Source organism: Macaca thibetana, chromosome 20, assembly GCF_024542745.1.
Source record: "Macaca thibetana thibetana isolate TM-01 chromosome 20, ASM2454274v1, whole genome shotgun sequence".
Classification (NCBI taxonomy): domain Eukaryota; kingdom Metazoa; phylum Chordata; class Mammalia; order Primates; family Cercopithecidae; genus Macaca; species Macaca thibetana.
Window position 1 is genome coordinate 49,795,184 of NC_065597.1, and position 19,481 is coordinate 49,814,664.

Sequence of the window (19,481 nt, forward strand, 5' to 3'; positions counted from 1 at the left end):
TTGAATCTGGCCAGCTTGCTATGACATAACCTGGGGGGAAAAAAAAAAGAAGCTCTATCCCTTTCATGCACTGTTAAAAGACGAATTGGAAACATCAATTTAAATAGAGCACACCCCCTCTGATCCATTAGTTCTACTTTAAAGCATTTAACCTTGGCCGGGCGCGGTGGCTCAAGCCTGTAATCCCAGCACTTTGGGAGGCCGAGGCGGGCGGATCACGAGGTCAGGAGATCGAGACCATCCTGGCTAACACGGTGAAACCCCGTCTCTACTAAAAATACAAAAAACTAGCCGGGCGCGGTGGCGGGCGCCTGTAGTCCCAGCTACTCGGGAGGCTGAGGCAGGAGAATGGCGTAAACCCGGGAGGCGGAGCTTGCAGTGAGCTGAGATCCGGTCACTGCACTCCAGCCTGGGTGACAGAGCAAGACTCCGTCTCAAAAAAAAATAAATAAATAAATAAAGCATTTAACCTTTGGCTATTCCTATGTACACAGGGATGTCTGCTCCAGAATATTCTTTAAAGTATTCTTATAGTAGCAAAAGACTATTAATAGAGTAGATATTCATTAATCAGGAATTAGTAATACATTTATGCAATTATTTAGGACCAAAACCTGATCTGAAATGACATAAAATTTATAGCCTTTATTTACCCACTTAGTATACATATTCATATTTTGCTGTACACACACTATATATATGTTTTAGAGATAGGGCCTCACTATATTGTCCAATCTGGACTCAAACTTCTGGGGTCAAGTGAGCCACCCACCTCAGCCTCCCAAGTAGCAGGTGGGATAACAAGCAGGAGCCACTGCAATGAGCTCTGTGCATATATTAATGTATTTGATTATAGAATGCTTTTCCAGGTCCTCCTAGGATGGTATAACTTTTTAAATATAAAAAAGTGAAATATATTTGGCCTTAAATATTTCAAGTAAAGAATTACATTCCTGTAAATCCACAATGGAGTACTAGGCAGCCACGAAAAGAGTGAGGTCTGTCCATATGACCTGCTGAGGAATGCTCTCTAAGACATGTTGTTAAATGAAAAAAAAAAAAAAAAAAAAAATCAAGAAGAAAACAATATGTATTGCATGAGGGGGATGGATGGGTGGGTAAAGGAGACAAAGCATACATTCTGCATAGCTGTATACCTGTAGAATATTTCTGGAAGGACACATAAGACATTGATTATAGTTATTGCCTCTTGGGAGGGCAACTGAAGGCTGGTGTCAGGAATATTGTATTTCCTGAATACTCTTGAGTATTGATTAGCCAGGCCAGCCTCTCTCACTGACCTGTGGCCTGGGCTTATAGAGGAGGAACAGCTAATAGGAGAATCAAGACAGCAACAAGGACCAGGCTAGGTGGCTCAGGCCTATAATCCCAGAACTCTGGGAGGCCGAGAAGGGAGGACTGCTTGAGCCCAGGAGTTCAAGATCAACCTGGGCAACATGACAAAACCCCGTTTCTACAAAAATTAGCTGGGTCTGGTGGTGCACACCTGTGGTCTCCACTACTCAAGACGCTGAGGTGGGAGGATCACTTGAACTTGGGAGGCAGAGGTTTCAGTGAGCTGATACAGCACCACTGCACTCCAATCTGGGCGGCAGAGCGAGACCTGTCTCAAACAAAAAGCAAAAAAGATAGCAACAAGGTCAAGAGACCCAGAAGACCCAGACGGGAGCAGAGGTGTGTTTGTGGTTGCACACTGAAGAGACAGAGAGGGCTGTCCGGATAACCTTGTCCCTGGAGGCACCCTGGATCCTGGACTTGCTGTGTTTTAATGTTTTAATGTTGTTGTCTTCCCCTCAGACCCCAGTCTCCTCTTTTGCTTGGGAAAAATGAAGGAAGCCTCTAGCCTTGCACCAGAAGTCTCTGTTAATAGCAGGAAGGTGTGTGTGTGTGTGCATGTGCATGCATGCAAAGGGAAGGCTTAACATTTTCTAGTTGGGTGAGTTCAATGACTTTTGCAATCCTTGCAAAGTCAGTTCAGCAGACGAGTGTGCTGTCAAGAGCATTTTTTGGAATCTCCAATCAACTGCAAAAATGGCCGTCAGTTATCATGGGAGGCTCTCAGAGTGGTTAAGAATGAGGGCCCTGGGGCTAGCCTGCCTGAGGCCCAGGTGCCTGGGGACACACAGTTAAGAAGCAGGAAGGCTGGAATCAGCCTCCGGCTGGAGTGAGGGAGGTCCCTTCTGTAGGAAGTAATTAATTGTGCTGCCTTCTCCTTGGGAATCTCTCTGTTAAATCCTAGACACTTCAAGTTATGTAACAACTAACATCTATGGAACACTTAGTGTGTGCCCAGCACTGTGCTAGTTATGTTAATACATGACTGTATTAACTCTCTCCAAAGTGGGCATTATCAAACAAGGTGAGAGGGCTCAAGAGACTTGTCCAAGGTCAACAGCTGGGATTTGAGGCAGAGCTGCTTGGCCCCAGGACCTGAACTGCAGCCCTCACAGCAAACTGGAGGTATTAATTCACAGAGCCACCAGGGGCCTCAGTGGCTCTGAGCACTAAGGGGACATGTCCCCAGCACCATGCTCATGAGCCCCACAGTGCCCTAGGCACCAGTGTGGATGCTGTAGGGATGAACTGGATGATGAATACATATTTCTTCCTCCTCTGTGATCTCCTTTTTTCTAACACTGCATGATAAATTTACTTCCTAATGATTTTTGAGTAAACTACAATGACCACAATTTCAAAATCATTAATAATTCATGTCCAAGGGCCATAAACACTACATAATCTCCACAGGCAGGAACCATGAATACTTGTTAGAAACGAGGCTGAGAATATTTTTACCAGTTGAACTGAACTTATCTACTGCCTTCAAGCCAACCATCAAAGCTACATTTTTCAGAAATGACTGTGACCTGGCCAGGCACAGCGACTCAACCCTGTAATCCCAGCACTTTGGAAGGCCAAGGCGGGCGGATCCCTTGAGGGCAGGAGTTTGAGGCCAGACCGGCTAACATGATGAAACCCCATCTCTACTAGAAATACCAAAATTAGTCAGGCATGGTGGGACGCACCTGTAATCCCACCTACTCGGGAAGCTGAGGCAGGAGGATTGCTTGAACCCGGGAGGTGGAGGTTGCAGTGAACTGAGATCGTGTCACTGTACTCCAACCTGGGTGACACAGTAAGACTATGCCTCAAAAAAAAAGAAATGGCTGTAACCTTTCCAATACCTCAGTTCAGGCCACCTCTCCAGGAAGCCTTTCTCGCCTCTGGCGCTCCCTGGAGCTTTATTTGGGGCTCATCTGTAATGTTTATCATTCTCTTCTTTGGTTTTGCCTCTTGGTATCTGTGACAGCGGTGGAGAACTGAGGTGCCTTCGGGGCCAGGGAAGCCAGGCACAGGGTACAGGCTCTACGACCTAGGTCGAGAGCCAGAGCTATTTATTTTGTTTTCTTTTTTTGAGATAGAGTCTCACTCTGTCGCCCAGGCTGGGGTGCAGTGGTGTGATCTTGGCTCACTGCAGCCTCTACCTCCTGGGTTCAAGAGATTCTCCTGCCTTGGCCTCCCGAGTTGCTGGTACTACAGGCATGTACCACTACGCCTGGCTAATTTTTGTATGCCAGAGTCTACTTAATCCATGGAAAGAGCTGGTTCTTATCCATGGCTGCACATCGGAACCACTTGGGGGATTAAAACATTCTGATGCCCAGGTTGCACACCCAGATATTTTAACCTAACTGGTTTGGAAAGAGGCCTGGACATTGGGTTAGTTATGTAAGTACGAATGAATGAATGAACATATGAATGAATGAACTGCACCAGGCCCTGTGCTGAGTGCTTTATGCCAGTGGTTCTCAAACTGCTGCACATTAGAATCACCTGGGAACTTCTTTTTAATTAAAAAAAATTTTTTTGAGACAGGGTTTTGTTGTCCAGGTTGGAATGCAGTGGTGTTATCATAGCTTATTGCAGCCTTGAACTCCTGGGCTCAAGTGATACTCCCGCCTCAGCCTCCAGGGCAGCTGAGATTACAGGCACAAGATACCACACCTGCTTTTTATTATTTTATTTTATTTATTTTGAGACAAGTCTCACTCTGGCGACCAGGCTGAAGTACAGTGGCCCGGTCTCAGCTCACTGCAACCTCCGCTGTCTGAGTTCAAGTGATTCTCCTGCCTCAGCCTCCCAAGCAGGTGGGATTACAGGCACCCACCACCACGCCCAGCTAATTTTTGTATTTTCACTAGAGATGGGGTTTTACCATGTTGGCCAGGCTGGTCTCGAACTCCTGACCTCAGGTGATCTGCCCACCACAGCATCCCAAAGCGTTGGGATTACAGGTGTGAGCCACCACGCCTGGCCTCACACCTGTTTAATTTTTTAAAATTTGTTGTAGAGAAGGAGTCTTGCTTATATTGCTCAGGCTGGTCTTGAAGTCCTGGGGCTCAAGCAATCTTCCGGCTTCAGCCTCCCAGTGTGGTGGGATTACAGGTGTGAGCCACCACACCCGGCCACCTGGGAGCTTTCAAATATCCAGATGTTGCTAAGTACCGTGGTTGGCAATGTTGAAATGTGGATTTAACCATTTTAAATGTGGATTTAAACATTTTTTTAAAAATCCACAACTTTTAAATGTGGACATCTACTTTTTAAAAATTATAACAGGGTACGAGCTAGATACAACACACCTTTGGGCTGAATTTGGCCTGGCGAGTTCATTGACAACAGCCACATCCTCCCTTTATCATGGTGGCTTAAGATCCCTCAAAGAAGTACCCGATCCCAACCCAGGAAGGAAACCACGCGTTCACCCTCCAAGGAGTGCCTGGCCGCACCACCTCACCACCACGTGTTCATCCTCCAGGGAGTGCTGGCCGCACTACCTCACCACCTTGAGAAATACAACATTTGTTCTAACCAGCTCTGGGAAAGAGACAGCTGGTCTCCGTGCCTTTCATGGTGACATGGTTTGATCTATACCTGGCATGCTGGGTGAGGCACAGAGGGCTGGGGAGTCAGGAGAGAGGGTGCGGGATGCAGAAAGAAGAGGTGGGTGGAAAAGGCATGTTATAATCTATCAGATGAGAGTCCTAGCAGCTTGCTTTTTTTTTTTTTTTTTTTCAATAATTATTTTTTAAGGCCGGGCGCGGTGGCTCAAGCCTGTAATCCCAGCACTTTGGGAGGCCGAGACGGGCGGATCACAAGGTCAGGAGATCGAGACCAGCCTGGCTAAATACGGTGAAACCCCGTCTCTACTAAAAAATACAAAAAACTAGCCGGGCGAGGTGGCGGGCGCCTGTAGTCCCAGCTACTTGGGAGGCTGAGGCAGGAGAATGGCATAGACCCGGGAGGCGGAGCTTGCAGTGAGCTGAGATGCGGCCACTGCACTCCAGCCTGGGCGACAGAGCGAGACTCCGTCTCAAAAAAAAAAAAAAAAAAATTATTTTTTAGTAGAGTTGGGGTTTTACCATGTTGCCCAGGCTGGTCTTGAACTCCCGGGCTTAAGTAATCCACCCACTTTGGCCTTGTAAAGTGCTGGGATTATAGGCGGGAGCCACTGTGCCCAGCCTTTATTTATGTGTTTGTTTTTTAAAATAATTGTTTGGGGCTGGTTTTTTGTTTTGGTTTTGTAACCGAACAAAAGCTCTGTTAAGAGAGCTAGCACTCTCCTTTTTTCAGAAGGTCTGAAACCGAGTGAAATATCTTTCCAGGTTAAGCCTGGGTATTGTGATAAACAGCCTCACTCTCCATTTCTCACTACAAGCACTTCTCAGAAGAGAAATGATCTGAAATGCTCTCCCGTGATGGGCACAATGGGAGTGGCTGGGAAAGCAGCAATTAGGGGAGTCGCATTGCTAGAGAGAGACAGAGCCTCAACTAGTTTCCCCTGCCCCACTCTGTGGTTTCCCAGTTAATTTCTTAATGTGGATAAATGGGATGCTGCTATTCTGTGACCAAAGGCCAGGGGCAGGTTCAAGATTTCCTCCCCGGCTTGCGGGCTGGTCTTCACCCCTGGTCAGTTAACTGAGGGAGGTCCGCAGGTCTGGGCTCACTTCCATCCCTGCTCCTCTACCTCAGGGTCTCTGGAAAGATGTTGTGGGAAGACAGGCACTTGCTTCTGCCTTCAGAGAAAGATTCCTTACCAGAAGGAGTGGGAAAATCCACCCTGGCTTTGCCCCTAGACTGCCCACTTGGGCGACACTTAGATCTTTTCAGCAGCATCGAAGTTCCTAAGGCTTCATCCAGCCCTTATCCCAGGTGGGCTGATTGAAAGAAAAAGAAAACACAAACTGGCTATTCTGGTTACAGCTGATGAAGGAAACAACAGGAGAAGGTGAAGGTCATGTAACTCACACGACGCTGAGTACAGTCTAGCCCCAGCTTCCTCCTCAGAGCTGGCCAGGACAGCTCCAGAGATGGAAGGAGAAGGACCACGTCTTCTTGCCATTTTTGAGGCCCTGGACCCAGCTGAGCCGGACAAATGCCCTTTCATCATAGGAATGATGACACTTTACAATCAAAAGTGTCAGTAGATATGTGTGGATGAATTTCTGGATTGGTCAATGTTTCTGATGAGCCACACAATTTCTCTCCCTGGCACTCCTGCCCCATCTCCACTAAATAAGACTCAATTTTAAATTCTCATAAGCCTGGGACTTGATCAAAGGGCCCTGGAGTAACCTATGGCTCCTTGCTACCACTTCCCACTCGCTTTAGGCGCCATGATCTTGCAACCTTCCTTATTTATGTCTCTCTGACTTTGACTGTATTGATTCCTTGGCCTGGAAAACTCCTAGTCATCCTTCAAGAAGCAGCCTGCACATCACCTTTTCTGCAAAGGCTTTCTTGATATTGCTGGAAGAGTCAGGTGACTGGTTTCTGTATTAAAATCTCACTTTCTCTGTCCTTCTATGATGGCACTTCTCACCCTGTATTGTAATGATCGTGCTGTAGCTCTCTTCCAACTAGACAGTGCATATCCCGAGATCAAGGACTGTGTTTCACTCAACCTCTAGTCCAGGTCCCCCTGGTGCCTGGCACAGAGCAGGTGGGTTCAGAGGCAGGGGGGTGGGGAGACGGGGGAGGGTGGTGGGTTTCAAGAATGACCACAATATTTTGTAGCTCTTCCCATCAAAAGGTGAGGTCTATTTCCCCACTCCTTGAATCTGGGACCTTGTGGCCTGCTTTCAAGAATAGAAAGTGGGGCTGGGTGTGGTGGCTCACACCTGTAATCCCAGCACTTTGGGAGATGGAGGCAGGCGGATCACCTGAGGCCGGGAGTTCAAGACCAGCCTGGCCAGCATGGTGAAACCCCGTCTCTACTAAAAATACAAAAAGTAGCCAGGTGTGGTGGCGGGCGCCTGTAATTACAGCTACTTGGGAAGCTGAGGCAGGAGAATCGCTTGAACCCGGGAGGCGGAGGTTGCAGTGAGCTGAGATCGCACCATTGCACTCCAGCCTGGGCAACAGAGTGTGACCTGTCTTAAAAAAAATAAATAAAAAAAAAAAATAGAATAGAAAGTGGTAGAAGCAACACTGTGTAACTTGTAAGCCTAGGACTCAAGAAGTCCTGCAGTTGCCACTGCTGCACTCTTGAGCCCTTGAAGCACGATGTGAAAAAACCTGCCTAGACTGCTGGCACACGAGAAGTATTTGGAGGAGAACTGAGGCACCCTGACACTCCAGTACCCCCTAGTCAACACAGCCATGAACTGCAGAAGCATGAGTGAGCCCCATGCAGAGCCTGGTCCAGCAGCAGAACTGCCCAGATAAGCCCCAATTGCTAACCCACCAAATCCAGAACTAAATATCTGGTTGCTGTTTTAAGCCACTAAAATCTGGGATGATTTGTTACACAGATGAAGCTAACCGATACACTCAGACATGATTATTACAAGTGATGGTTATTACAAGTGATACTGGGTTGGTAAGCCTAGTTGCTCACTGTCATTTGCTCCAGGATTCAAGCTTGGGACCCCGAGAGAAAACAGTAGATTTAGGGACACTTATTCGCCACCCTGCTCCCTCAGGTCCTTTCAAATGGAGTTGCCTCCCATCAGCCCTCGCCAGGGACACATTTACCTCCTTTTTCTCTCGTGAGCAGGACCGGCTTCTCTCAGCCTTTCGCAGAGTCTGACCTGTCGCAGTTCAAAAGCAGAACCAAGATTAAGGCTGTTTTAGAACAGCTAGTTTATCACCACAAAAGCTTTTTATTTGCAAATTGAATAGACGGGACCAATCATAATCAAATGATTTTAAGAAAATGCAGCCTATTATTATAATGGGAAAATGGCACACTTTTGAAATAGACCAACGGTAAGGAAAATGGTAATTCACACACTTACGTTATTTGACTATAATGAACAAAGCTTCAGCCTTTAATCTGGAACATTATCTGTACTCTGAAAGGGCCTAGGGACTGTAGTTCCCCCTTTGAATTACATTTTTATTAAATTGTTTGGAATTACATAAAATGCCTTCCACAAAAATGCCTTCCTCTGTGCATACACACATAACCTTTGATGACAGCATACCAACGTGCTGCGCCAAATCCCCAAATCCACCACACAGGTGACAGTGCAGATGTGAATGAGTGGTAATCACCTGCATTTCATTCACATAATGGGCAATTTCAGAGAGAACTGTTGCTTTTCTGGGAGAGCCAGAAGACTAACATTTGAAGGTCTGCATAAATTCAACAGACTGACATCACAATGTTTACATATGCTGTGTCCAATGCAGTTTTCACAACTTTTATGCAAGTGTCCATTATAAAAGAATGCCTTGATGCAAAACTAATAGATTGCTTTGGTTTGAAAATATAAAACAAGAGTCACTGCATTATTGTCAATGTATCTCCTAAACTGCCCAACTTCACTCTCCGGTGGCTATTTGTGAAAATGCCACAACCAGTGTCCCCTTAGGTAAGAGCACTCAGAAGACAGGAGCAAAAAATGCTTAGTGACAGCTTAGCAAGAGGAAGGCAATGGGGACTGAGTCTCAGAGAAGACACATGTCTTTGGACATGGTCACTTCTAGTCAGTCTGCACGTGAGTGAGGGGTAGGGGAGAGGCCACATCTGGTGATAAAGCTCAAGGGATGATGCTTTTGCCAAGCAAGTGTGAATAAAGGGAAGAGCCAAGGCCTAGGATGAACCACTGGACACGGCCAGACTCTAGGGCCAATGTGTAAAAGAATTTCGAAATGAGGCCACTGGAGAATTTACAGGAGGGCGTGGATCACACAGTACTAGTATTTGCCTATGTGCCTTCTTAGAAGTTCCAGGGGCTAATCTTGGATCAAGCCTGGACACCCAGCTGCAAAATTCCAGAGATGACTTCACAGTGGTGAGTTAACAACCCAGCCATTGTTGAGATGACACCAGCCCAATGTCCAGGTAGACTGGGACCCAAGATGGCCACCAGAACAAGACACACAGACAGTACTCAGCCCAATTCCTGCATGCATTCCTTATCAAGTTTTCCCTGTTTATTTATTTATGTGTTTATTTATTTTGAGACGGAGCCTCACTCTGTTGCCCAGGCTGGAGTGCAGTGGCATGATCTCTACTTACTGCAAACTCTGCCTCCCAGGTTCAAGCAATTCTCCTGCCTCAGCCTCCCAAGTAGCTGGGATTACAGGTGTCCACTGGCTAATTTTTATATTTTTTTAGTAGAGATGGGGTTTCACCATGTTGGCCAGGCTGGTCTCGAACTCCTGACCTCAGGTGAACCGCCTGTCTTGGTCTCCCAAAGTGCTGGGATTACAGGAGTGAGCCACTGTGCCTGGCTCACTCCTGTAAGGGAAAACTGGAGTTTTCTTCCCCTGCAAAATGGAAGTGGTTACTTTGGATAGGAATCGGATCACTTCCCCTTTACTAGTTTTGGTTAATAAATTCACTTTCTTATTACAAGACCTCACTCTTATTAATTGAACTCTGCAAGCAGCAAGCATGAGACCTGCATTTAGTTGTCCAGTTACATTAATGCAAAGAACACAGAGCTTAACTACTAAAATGTGAAAGCAGGACAGATGTCATGGCTCATGCCTGTAATCCCAGCACTTTGGGAGGCCAAGGGAAGAGGATCACTGGAGGCCAGGAGTTCAAGACCAGCCTGGGTAACATAGCAAGATCTCATCTCTATAAAAACAAACAAAACAAAAAGAATAAAATAAAATAAAACATAAAAGAAAATCTTTCTACTGGAGTTAATTAGAAGCTTTTTAACTCATTAAATCAGAAAATAATTTGCTTATTTTCTAATGAAGAGAATTCACTCAATTAAGAGCATTTATTATCCAAGCTCCCTAGAAGATTGGCTGGCCCAGTCCTCGCATCACTGAGCCTCTCTCTCTCCTCCAGATTAGCTCGATGCGAAGACAGCTCCTGCTTGTCAAGGATGGAAGCGCTGTAACCAGATTACACTGTGCCTGTCTACCGCACTTAGCTTCTCTGAGCATCTTCCTACCTATATCTCATTTATTCTCACAACAACTCAAAGAAGGAAGTGGAAAAAGGTGACATTATTATCAATATATGCCACTTGCAAAATTAAGGGGGTGTTCCTCTGCATTTTGCAAGGTGACCTGCCTGCTTCAACTATGAAGCAATAAATAAGGCCAAATGTAAACGATACATGTGTACTTCACTTTACAGAACAGATGTCTGTCTGGGGAAAAGAAAAAAAAAAAAGAAGTGACTGCATTGAATTTTGTAACTACAATACTATTCTCCCACTTATGATTTCAGTAAGGTTTTATCTGCACATAGGATTCATTTTCAATGGTTAGCACATTCTGACACTTTGCTCTAGATGAAGATAATCTTCATCGCTACCACTTAGAGGGGAGTCGCATCTTTCTTGGATGTAAGTTTCTGAAGTCATCAGGCAAAGGGAAAATCAGTGCCAAAATTACCCTTGATAAAGAGTCTTAAGCAACCCGTAAAGTACAGTCTACAGGACATAGTTTTTTATATCCACTGCTGTAGACTAATATGCATGCATATTTGATGCATATGGAAATGTATAGTACATGATAAAAATATATATGCAAAATACCATTTCATGATATTCCTAATTAAACTATTCATATTGTAATCACTCCCTCTATTTATCCTCTTCAGGTGGGAGGAGAGTGGTGGGGGTGGAGGTAAGAGCCCAGCATTGAGTTCATAAAAGTTCAATGCTTGGTTAATGCAGGGCCACTGTATTGGACACCTACTATGTGGCGAGTTTCTAGGCGGAGGCATCATCTCCTGCATCCTCACAACCACTCCTTTAGACCAGAGGTCAGCAAACTGTCTCTGTAAAGAGCCAGATAGTAAATATTTTTCACTATGTATGCCATAAGGTCATAAGACCATAAGGTTTCTGGTGCAACTACTCAACTCCACCACTGTAGCAAAAGCAGCCATAGACAATATGCAAATCAATGGGTATGACTGTGTTCCAATAAAACTTTATTTAAAAAAAATTATCACTTACAAGTGGGAGCTAAACATTGGGTATACATGAACATAAAGATGGGAACAATAGACACCGGGGACTTGAAAACAGGAGGGAGAAAGGGCTAAAAAAAACTTCTGTTGGATACTATGTTCACTATATGGGTTCACTATACGGGGTTAATAGAAGCCCAAACCTCAGCATCATGCAATATACCCTGTAACAAACCTGCACATGCACCCGCCCCCGAATCTAAAATAAAGATAAAAATTTAAAATTAAAAAAAGGGGGGGGCTGGGCATGGTGGCTCATGCCTGTAATCCCAGCACTTTGGGAGGCCGAGGCGAGCAGATTGCCTGAGGTCAGGAGTTTGAGACCAGCCTGGTCAACATGGTGAAACCCTGTCTCCACAAAACAAAAAAATTAGCTGGGTGTCGTGGCGGGTGCCTATAATCCCAGCTATTCGGGAGGCTGAGGTATGAGAATCGCTTGAACCTGGGAGGCAGAGGTTGCAATGAGCTGAGATGGCACCTCTGTACTCCAGCCTGGGTGATAGAGCAAGATTCTGTCTAAAACAAACAAACAAACAAACAAAAAAACAGGTGACAGGCCAGATCTGGCCCACAGGCTGTTGTTTAACTGACTCTTGCTTTAGATGAATAGTACCATTCCCACTGGTACAAAACAATGAAGAAATGAGAAACAAACAAGGTAAGTGATTGCACTGCTTGCTCAAGGTCACAAAAATGTAGCTTGTTAAGTGGCAGGGCTCAGTGCCCTCTTAATCACCATCATCACCGTCATCATCATTACCATCAACATCATTGTCACAGTCAGGTCATCATCATCACTGTCACGGTAATCACCACTGACTTTACCCTCACTGTCACTGTCAGCCATCATCACCACTGCCATCATTATCATCATCTCCATTACCGTGGGAGCTCACCTGTAGTCAGGGTTTACTATGTGCCAGGCACTGTGGGCTCGGGGCTAAGCACATACATCAAATCATTTATTTCTCACAACCACCCTATGAAATAGGGACTATATTATCCCACTTGGCAGATGAGGGCACTGAGACCCAAAGAGATTAGGAAACTTGTCCAATACCACATAGCTAGTGAGCGGCAGAGATTTAATTTCAATCTGGGCAATTTGGCTCCTGAGCCTGCACTCCTAAGCACTAGACTCTAACTGTCCCTCGGCCAGGTCAGTAAAGGCTGGTACAAGAACAAAGGCAGTACAAGCATATGCTGAGGAGGAAGTTCCAAGTAAGGAACTCTTCTGGGATGCAGCTGTTTAACATGCTTTGGACTCCCACAGCAATTAATAAAGAGACTGGAAGGAAAGAATTCCCCAGTGAAGGTGGAGCTCCCTTCTAGCCAGATGGCTTACTGAAAAGATCTAGAAGATGGCAAGGAGCAGAAAATACCAAATGTGCAGAGGCAGGCTTGACATTAGACCCTCACGCCCATCGAGTCAGGTAAAATGCTCAGCCTTGGCACGGAAGGTCAGGTTTTGGAGAATAAAAGGAACTCAATAGAAATCTGCAGGTAAAGAAATCCAGTGTAAGGGCCTCCCCAACACTTAAAAGAGTTTTGGATTAAGAACTTATTTCTGGCCAGGCGTGGTGGTTCACACCTATATTCCCAGCACTTTGGGAGGCCCAGGTGGGCAGATCACGAGGTCAAGAGATCAAGACCATCCTGGCCAACAAGGTGAAACTTCGTCTCTACTAAAAATACAAAAATTATCTGGGTGTGATAGCATGTGCCTGTAGTCTCAGCTACTCAGGAGGCTGAGGCAGGAGAATCACTTGAACCCAGGAAGTGGAGGTTGCAGAGAACCGAGATTGTACCACTATATTCCAGCCTGGCAACAAAGCTAGACTTGGTCTCAAAAAACATTTCTTATTCCCGGGGCAAGGCCCAGTGGCTCATGCCTATAATCCCTCAAAAGCACAAATGCATTTTTCCTTTACGCTAGCAGTATCACTACTAGGAATCATCCGTGAAGAAATGTGTCCACAAATAGGAAACAAACGTATGCGCAAGGTATTTGCTATATCATGATTTGCAATAGCAAATATTAGAAATAATAAGTCACTGAGTAAGTATGATGAATCTACACAATGTAATTGAACATTATAAAGCTGAAAGAATGAGCAAGCTTCTTATATTCTACTCTTCATAAATCCTTAAAAGATGGTCATATTTTAGGTGAAAAAAATCAAGACAAGAAAGTATATGTTGTATGTAACTTTTTCTCTAAGAAAAAGGGAAGATCAAAATATATACTCATATTGGTTCTATTTCCAGAGAGACATGTGAGGGACTTCTTAATGTATATTTTTTATATTGTTTTTATTTTTCTTTTCCTATTACTATTATCTTTTAGAGATTGAATCTTGCTCTGTTGCCCATCCTGGAATGCAGTGGTGTGAACATAGCTCACTGCAGCCTGGAACTCCTGGGCACAAACGATCCTCCCACCTTAGCCTCCTGAGTAGTTGGGATACAAGGGTGTGCCACCACTGGGTGCAGTGGCTCATGCCTGTAATCCCAGCACTGTGGGAGGCTGAGGTGGGCGGATTACCTGAGGTCAAGAGTTCAAGAACAGCCTGGCCAACCAACATGGTGAAACCCCGTCTCTACTAAAAATACAAAAATTACCCAGGCATGGTGGCAGATGCCTGTAATGCCAGCTACTCAGGAGGCTGGGGTGGGAAAATCGCTTGAACCTGGGAGCCGGAGGTTGCAGTGAGTCAAGATAGTGCCACTGCACTCCAGACTAGGCAACAGAGGGAGACTCCTTCTCAAACAACAACAAAAACAAAAACAAAAACAAAAAACAGAAAAAAAACCCAAAAGGATGTGCCACCACATCCAGCTTTTTTACTTTTTTGTAGAGGTGGAGTCTTGTTATGTTGCCCAGGCTGGTCTCAACCTCCTGGGCTCAATTGATCCTCTTGTCTCAGTCTCCCAAAGTGCTGAGATTATAGGCGTCAGCCACGTGCCTGGTCTTACTTTTATTTCTGAATTATCTATTTGGATTTATTTCCTATTCAAAAAGCTAAAACAAACTAAAAATGTGCAATGTCCAAAGGCTGATTTAAATGTGTAAAAAACATAACATAATGAGAAATGCTATAGAGTCTCCCATCCAAGACCTAAGATGGGGTAGGCGGTCTGTCAGAGGGAGATGGAGGAGCCTCTGTGAACCTCAGGACCCCAAAGCTTGCTGGAAAGAGAACACAGTATTTTTGGAGGACAAACTGCCTTCTTTTAAGAGATCAATCAGTAATGTGTGAGAGATAAGAATGAAATGATGACAAAATATGGTTTCTGGAAATTGAAACAATAGTTCCTTAGTGAAGCCAATAGGTTATTGGTGACCTGCTCATTTATTTGAGGGCGAAGTTTTTATGAAACGGCTAGAGAAGATGAGAAGGGAAAAACAAACAAACAAAAAAAAGATAAAGGAAGGTGCATTTAAAAAAGATAAAAAGATAAAAAAAAGATAAAGATGGGTTGTCTGACGATCTGATTTCACTGGGAGTCAGTTTTTCCAGTGCTTTCTGAGCACCTGCCATTGTCAGCTTCTTCCCCGGGTGATAGCTCTTGAGATTTCCTACCATTTGCAATGACAAAGCCACATGGGTCACAGAAGCAAAGCAAACTGCCCACGATCACACAACAAAGAAGCAAGGGTTAGCAACCCATTAGTCCAACGGCCGACCCAGTGCTCAGCATGTTTGCCCCACCCTGCTGCCTGCACACCATTCTTCCAGTACAGGAAGGAGAGCACCCCCTGTCATTACTACCCCCACTCCCCTACCCCCATTTCAACTTCCTTTTTTTTTTTTTTTAGACAGAGTCTCACTCTGTCGCCTGGGGCTAGAGTGCAGTGGCGCAATCTTGGCTCACTGCAACCTCCGCCTCCCGGGTTCAAGCGATTCTCCTGCCTCAGTCTCCCAAGTAGCTGGGATTACAGGCGCCCACCACCATGCCCAGCTTATTTTTGTATTAGTAGAGGGTTTTGCCATGTTGGCCAGGCTGGTCTTGAATTCCTGACCTCAGGTGACCTGCCCGCCATGGCCTCCCAAAGTGCTGGGATTACAGGAGTGAGCCACCACGCCCAGCCGGCTTCCTGAACCTTGATTCTTGCTTCTACCTATAGCGTTCACAAAGATAGACGTGTGTCGGAGTGAGGCAAACAGAGGAAGGTAGCAGGATGGGAACAAGGCAGGCTAAGAACAGCTGTCTAGGAGGGGCATGGTTGCTCATGCCTGTAATCCTATCACTTTGGGAGGTTAAGGTAGGAGCAGCTCTTGGGCAACAAAGCAAGACTCCATCTCTTAAAAGAAAAAAAAAAAAAAGAACAGCTGCTGGTTTCCATACAGAAAGGTGGGCCTGGTTTTGTTGGATTAGATTTTCCAGAGAAGTGGTAAATAAATCTAGTCTTCTAATTTTTAAATGGTGATGAATAATTTAAAAAATTTTAAGGCTCTGTACAGGCTAAAAAAATCAGGCCTCTAGTTTCCAACTACGTACATAATAACTAGGCAGACAAATGGAAAAATCTCCCACCTTCCCATTCTTCCTTTTTTTTCTTTTGAGATGTTTCGCTCTATTGCCCAGGCTAGAGTACAGTGGTGTGATCACAGCTCACTGCAGTCTCAAACTCCTGGGCTCAAGCCATTCTCCCACCCCAGCCTCCAGAATAGCTGGCCCTATAGGCATGTACCACCACACTTGGCTAAAAATTATTTTTATAGAGATGGGGGTCTCACTATGTTGCCCACGCTGGGCTCAAACTCCTGGATTCAAAGCAATCTCCCACCTTTGCCCTCCAAAGTGTTGGGATTACAGGCATGAAGCAGTGCGCCTGACTTTCCCATTATTTCTTTTTTTTTTTTTTTTTTTTTTTTGAGACAGAGTCTCACTCTGTCACCCAGGCTGGAGTGCAGTGGCGCAATCTTGGCTCATTGCAAGCTCCGCCTCCCAGGTTCAAGTGATTCTCCCACCTCAGCCTCCCAAGTAGCTGGGATTACAGGGGCATGCCATCACACCCAGCGAATTTTTGCATTTCACTGTGTTGGCCAAGCTGGTCTCGAACTCCTGACATCAAGTGATCCACCCGCCTCAGCCTCCCAAAGTGCCGGGATTACAGGCATGAGCCACCACGCCCGGACTCCTATTATTTCTTTATCTTGATGCCATGGACCCGTTCTGAGGGGACTTCTTTAAGGACATCCCACTAAAACAACATAAATCTATTAGACAAAAAGCAGGACTGTTTGAAAGCCAGGTAGGGCCGGGCGTGGTGGCTCACTCCTGTAATCCCAGCACTTTGGGAGGCGAAGTGGGTGGATCACCTGAGGTCAGAAGTTTAAGACCAGCCTGGCTAACATGGTGAAACCCTGTCTCTACTAAAAATACAAAAAATTAGCCAGGTGTGGTGGCACATGCCTTTAATCCCAGCTACTAGGGAGACTGAGGCAGGAGAATCACTTGAACCCAGTAGACTGTGGTTGCAGTGAGCTGAGATCGTGCCATTACTCCAACTTAGGCAAGAAGGGCGAAACTCCATCAAAAAAAAAAGAAAGAGAGAGAGAAAGAAAGCCAGCCAGGTAGACACCGGCTCTGCAACACCCCTTCCCTTCATTCCCCACGTGTGCCTCCAGGCTGATGTGGGCCTTTAAGTTACCTTCCTTCACGGAAAGCCTGATACAAAACCCCTGTCACTTTTCCTTTGCATTTTCTCTGTAACTTGACTTCTGGGGCCCAGTTTACTACCAAATTACCTGGGATAAACAAGTCATGCTAAGATCCTCTTTTCCTTTCCAAATCCAAACAGCAGCTGGCAGACAGAAATGGTTATTTATAACCTGCACACTGGTAACGCGCATTTGCTTGGTTTAGAAATGCTTAGCCATGTGTTCTTCCGTGAGCTTCGGGCTTCATAATTAGATAACAGCCTGGGGACAATGCTGCGTGGTAGCTGAGAGGGGAGGCTCTGGGTCAGCAGGTCTCACTTAGCTACTACCCATTTGGGAGTCCTATTAGTCCTAACTCCATTTAAGTCTATTGTCAGGGTTAAGGCACTACACGTAAAATGCTCAGAACAGCGCCCTGCATACAGTAAGTACTTAGCAGTTATTAGTTCCCATAAACTGCTGACTATTCATGGATCTCAGCCATTTCAATTGAACTTGGGCTTCCAAATAGATCTGGAATCTGTTCATTCCTATCATTCCCTCTTTCCAAACCAGGCCCCCGTCAACTCCCCCTGGACTTTTTTTTTCTGTTCTATTTTATTTATTTATTTATTTTTTATTTTTTTTTTTTTGAGACAGGGTCTTGCTCTGCTGCCCAGGCTGGAGTGCAGTGGGCATAATCATGGCTCACTGCAGCCTCAACCTACTGGGCTCAAGTGATCCTCCTGCCTCAGCCTCCTAAGTAGCTAGGACACAGACGTATGCCACCACAGCTAGTTTTTTTTTTTTTTAATTTAGCAGAGATGAGGTCTCACTGTGTTGCTCAGCTGGTCTCGGACTCCTGGGTTCAAGCAATTCTACCCGCCTCCGCTTCCCAAAGTGCTGGGATTAGAGGCATGAGCCACCACACATGACCAACTTTTTCAACAGCCACCTAGTAGGCATCCCTGCCTCCACTCTTGCCCGGATTTTCCTATGGCAGCCATATAAAAACCAGACCCTACCACTTGCCTGCTTGACCTTCTAATGTTTCCCTGTGCATGCAGAAAAGAATCCGAGCCCCATTCTGACCAGGCTCTGCGTGGCCTGGCCCATGGGATATTCTGGACCTCTCGTCCCTCTTCCCTGCAGCCCTGCTGTCTTTCTTCTTTGTATTTAGAGAAGGAACCTTGCTCTGTTGCCCAGGCTGGACTGCAGTGGTGTGATCACAGCTCACTGCAGCCTCGACCTCCCAGGCTCAAGCGATCCTCTCAAGTGGACTCCTGCGTAGCTGGGACCACAGGCATGGGCCAGTGCACCAAGTCCCACATCCTTCTTCTGCTCCGTAGACCCAAGACTCCTTCCTGCCTCAGGGCCTTGGCCCTCTCTTCTGGGCCAAGAGCACTCATGCCCTGGTCTTATGAGGGATCCTTCTTAGCAATGAGATTTCAGCTTAAAACAACCCACCTCTCCAGAGGGACCCAGCCCTCAGTCCTCCCTGTCTTAACTTTCTGCATGGCACTTACTGACATTTTCTTATTAATACGTTTGTGGTCTGTCTACCCAACCAAAAATAAGCCCCATGAAACCAGAGGCTGCTGTCTGGCTTATCACTGAATTCTCCACACCTGGAATAGTGCCTAGAATGGAGTGTGCATCAGTAGAAATTTCTGAAATGGATGAACGAGTGAATGACTGAATGTCTGAATAGACAATGCTGGAAGGGACGGGAGGCAGGGCCATGTACTGCGGTGAAGACGTCATCCGCTCTGCTCTTGCAATGTGCTTTCCCGACCCCTTCCCCCTGCTCTTTCTGGGATGGTGGAACAAAATATGACAAAGTCAGTTTAATACCCCATTGAAGATAATTGGAAAATATTGATTTTTTTTTCCATTTGAAATAGTAAAGATAAGTAAATGCCACACTTCTTTAATCTAACCAGCGGCTTATGTGTCAACACGCTTCCCAGGCTGAAATATATTTTAATCTACCTCTGTATCCATCAGACAAGCTCCTAAACCCATTCCCACTCTGCACTCCAACCCAGCCTCATCCAGCCATCCCAGCTCCCCATAGTGTACAAGTGAAGACTTTGCACTTGTGAAAACGTGCACGGGTGTGTATGTGTACCCTAATTAAAGTGTCTTTTGAGTATCTGCATCTCCCAAAAATGATCTGCCAATCTGCCTTGATAAACACTGGAAGTAGTGCATGAGATCTCCCAGAATCCTAAGGAAAGAAGATGTGTTCCTTCTCCACATAGCTAAGTTGTACTGAGAGGCTACCAAGCACCAGGCCCTATTCTAAGGGTTTTAGATGGATGAATTCATAGGATTTGCCTAGCATCCCTATGGGA

The 19,481-nt window shown here is 45.7% G+C and overlaps 2 protein-coding genes across 4 annotated transcripts in view; one reads left to right on the forward strand and one right to left on the reverse strand.

The window, feature by feature from the left end:
- The window catches only part of KATNIP (katanin interacting protein), a 233,638-nt gene that overhangs the window by 201,032 nt on the left and 13,125 nt on the right, over positions 1-19,481 (reverse strand). For 2 of the 3 annotated variants that reach the window (XM_050773880.1, XM_050773878.1), the window contains exon 2: positions 8,059-8,114. The exons of the other annotated variant lie outside the window; for it this stretch is intronic. In XM_050773880.1, coding sequence (XP_050629837.1) covers positions 8,059-8,114 — 56 coding nt within the window. The remainder of the gene's footprint in view (positions 1-8,058; positions 8,115-19,481) is intronic. 3 annotated transcript variants of the gene reach the window in all.
- The window catches only part of NSMCE1 (NSE1 homolog, SMC5-SMC6 complex component), a 369,302-nt gene that overhangs the window by 12,198 nt on the left and 337,623 nt on the right, over positions 1-19,481 (forward strand). The window lies entirely within an intron of this gene.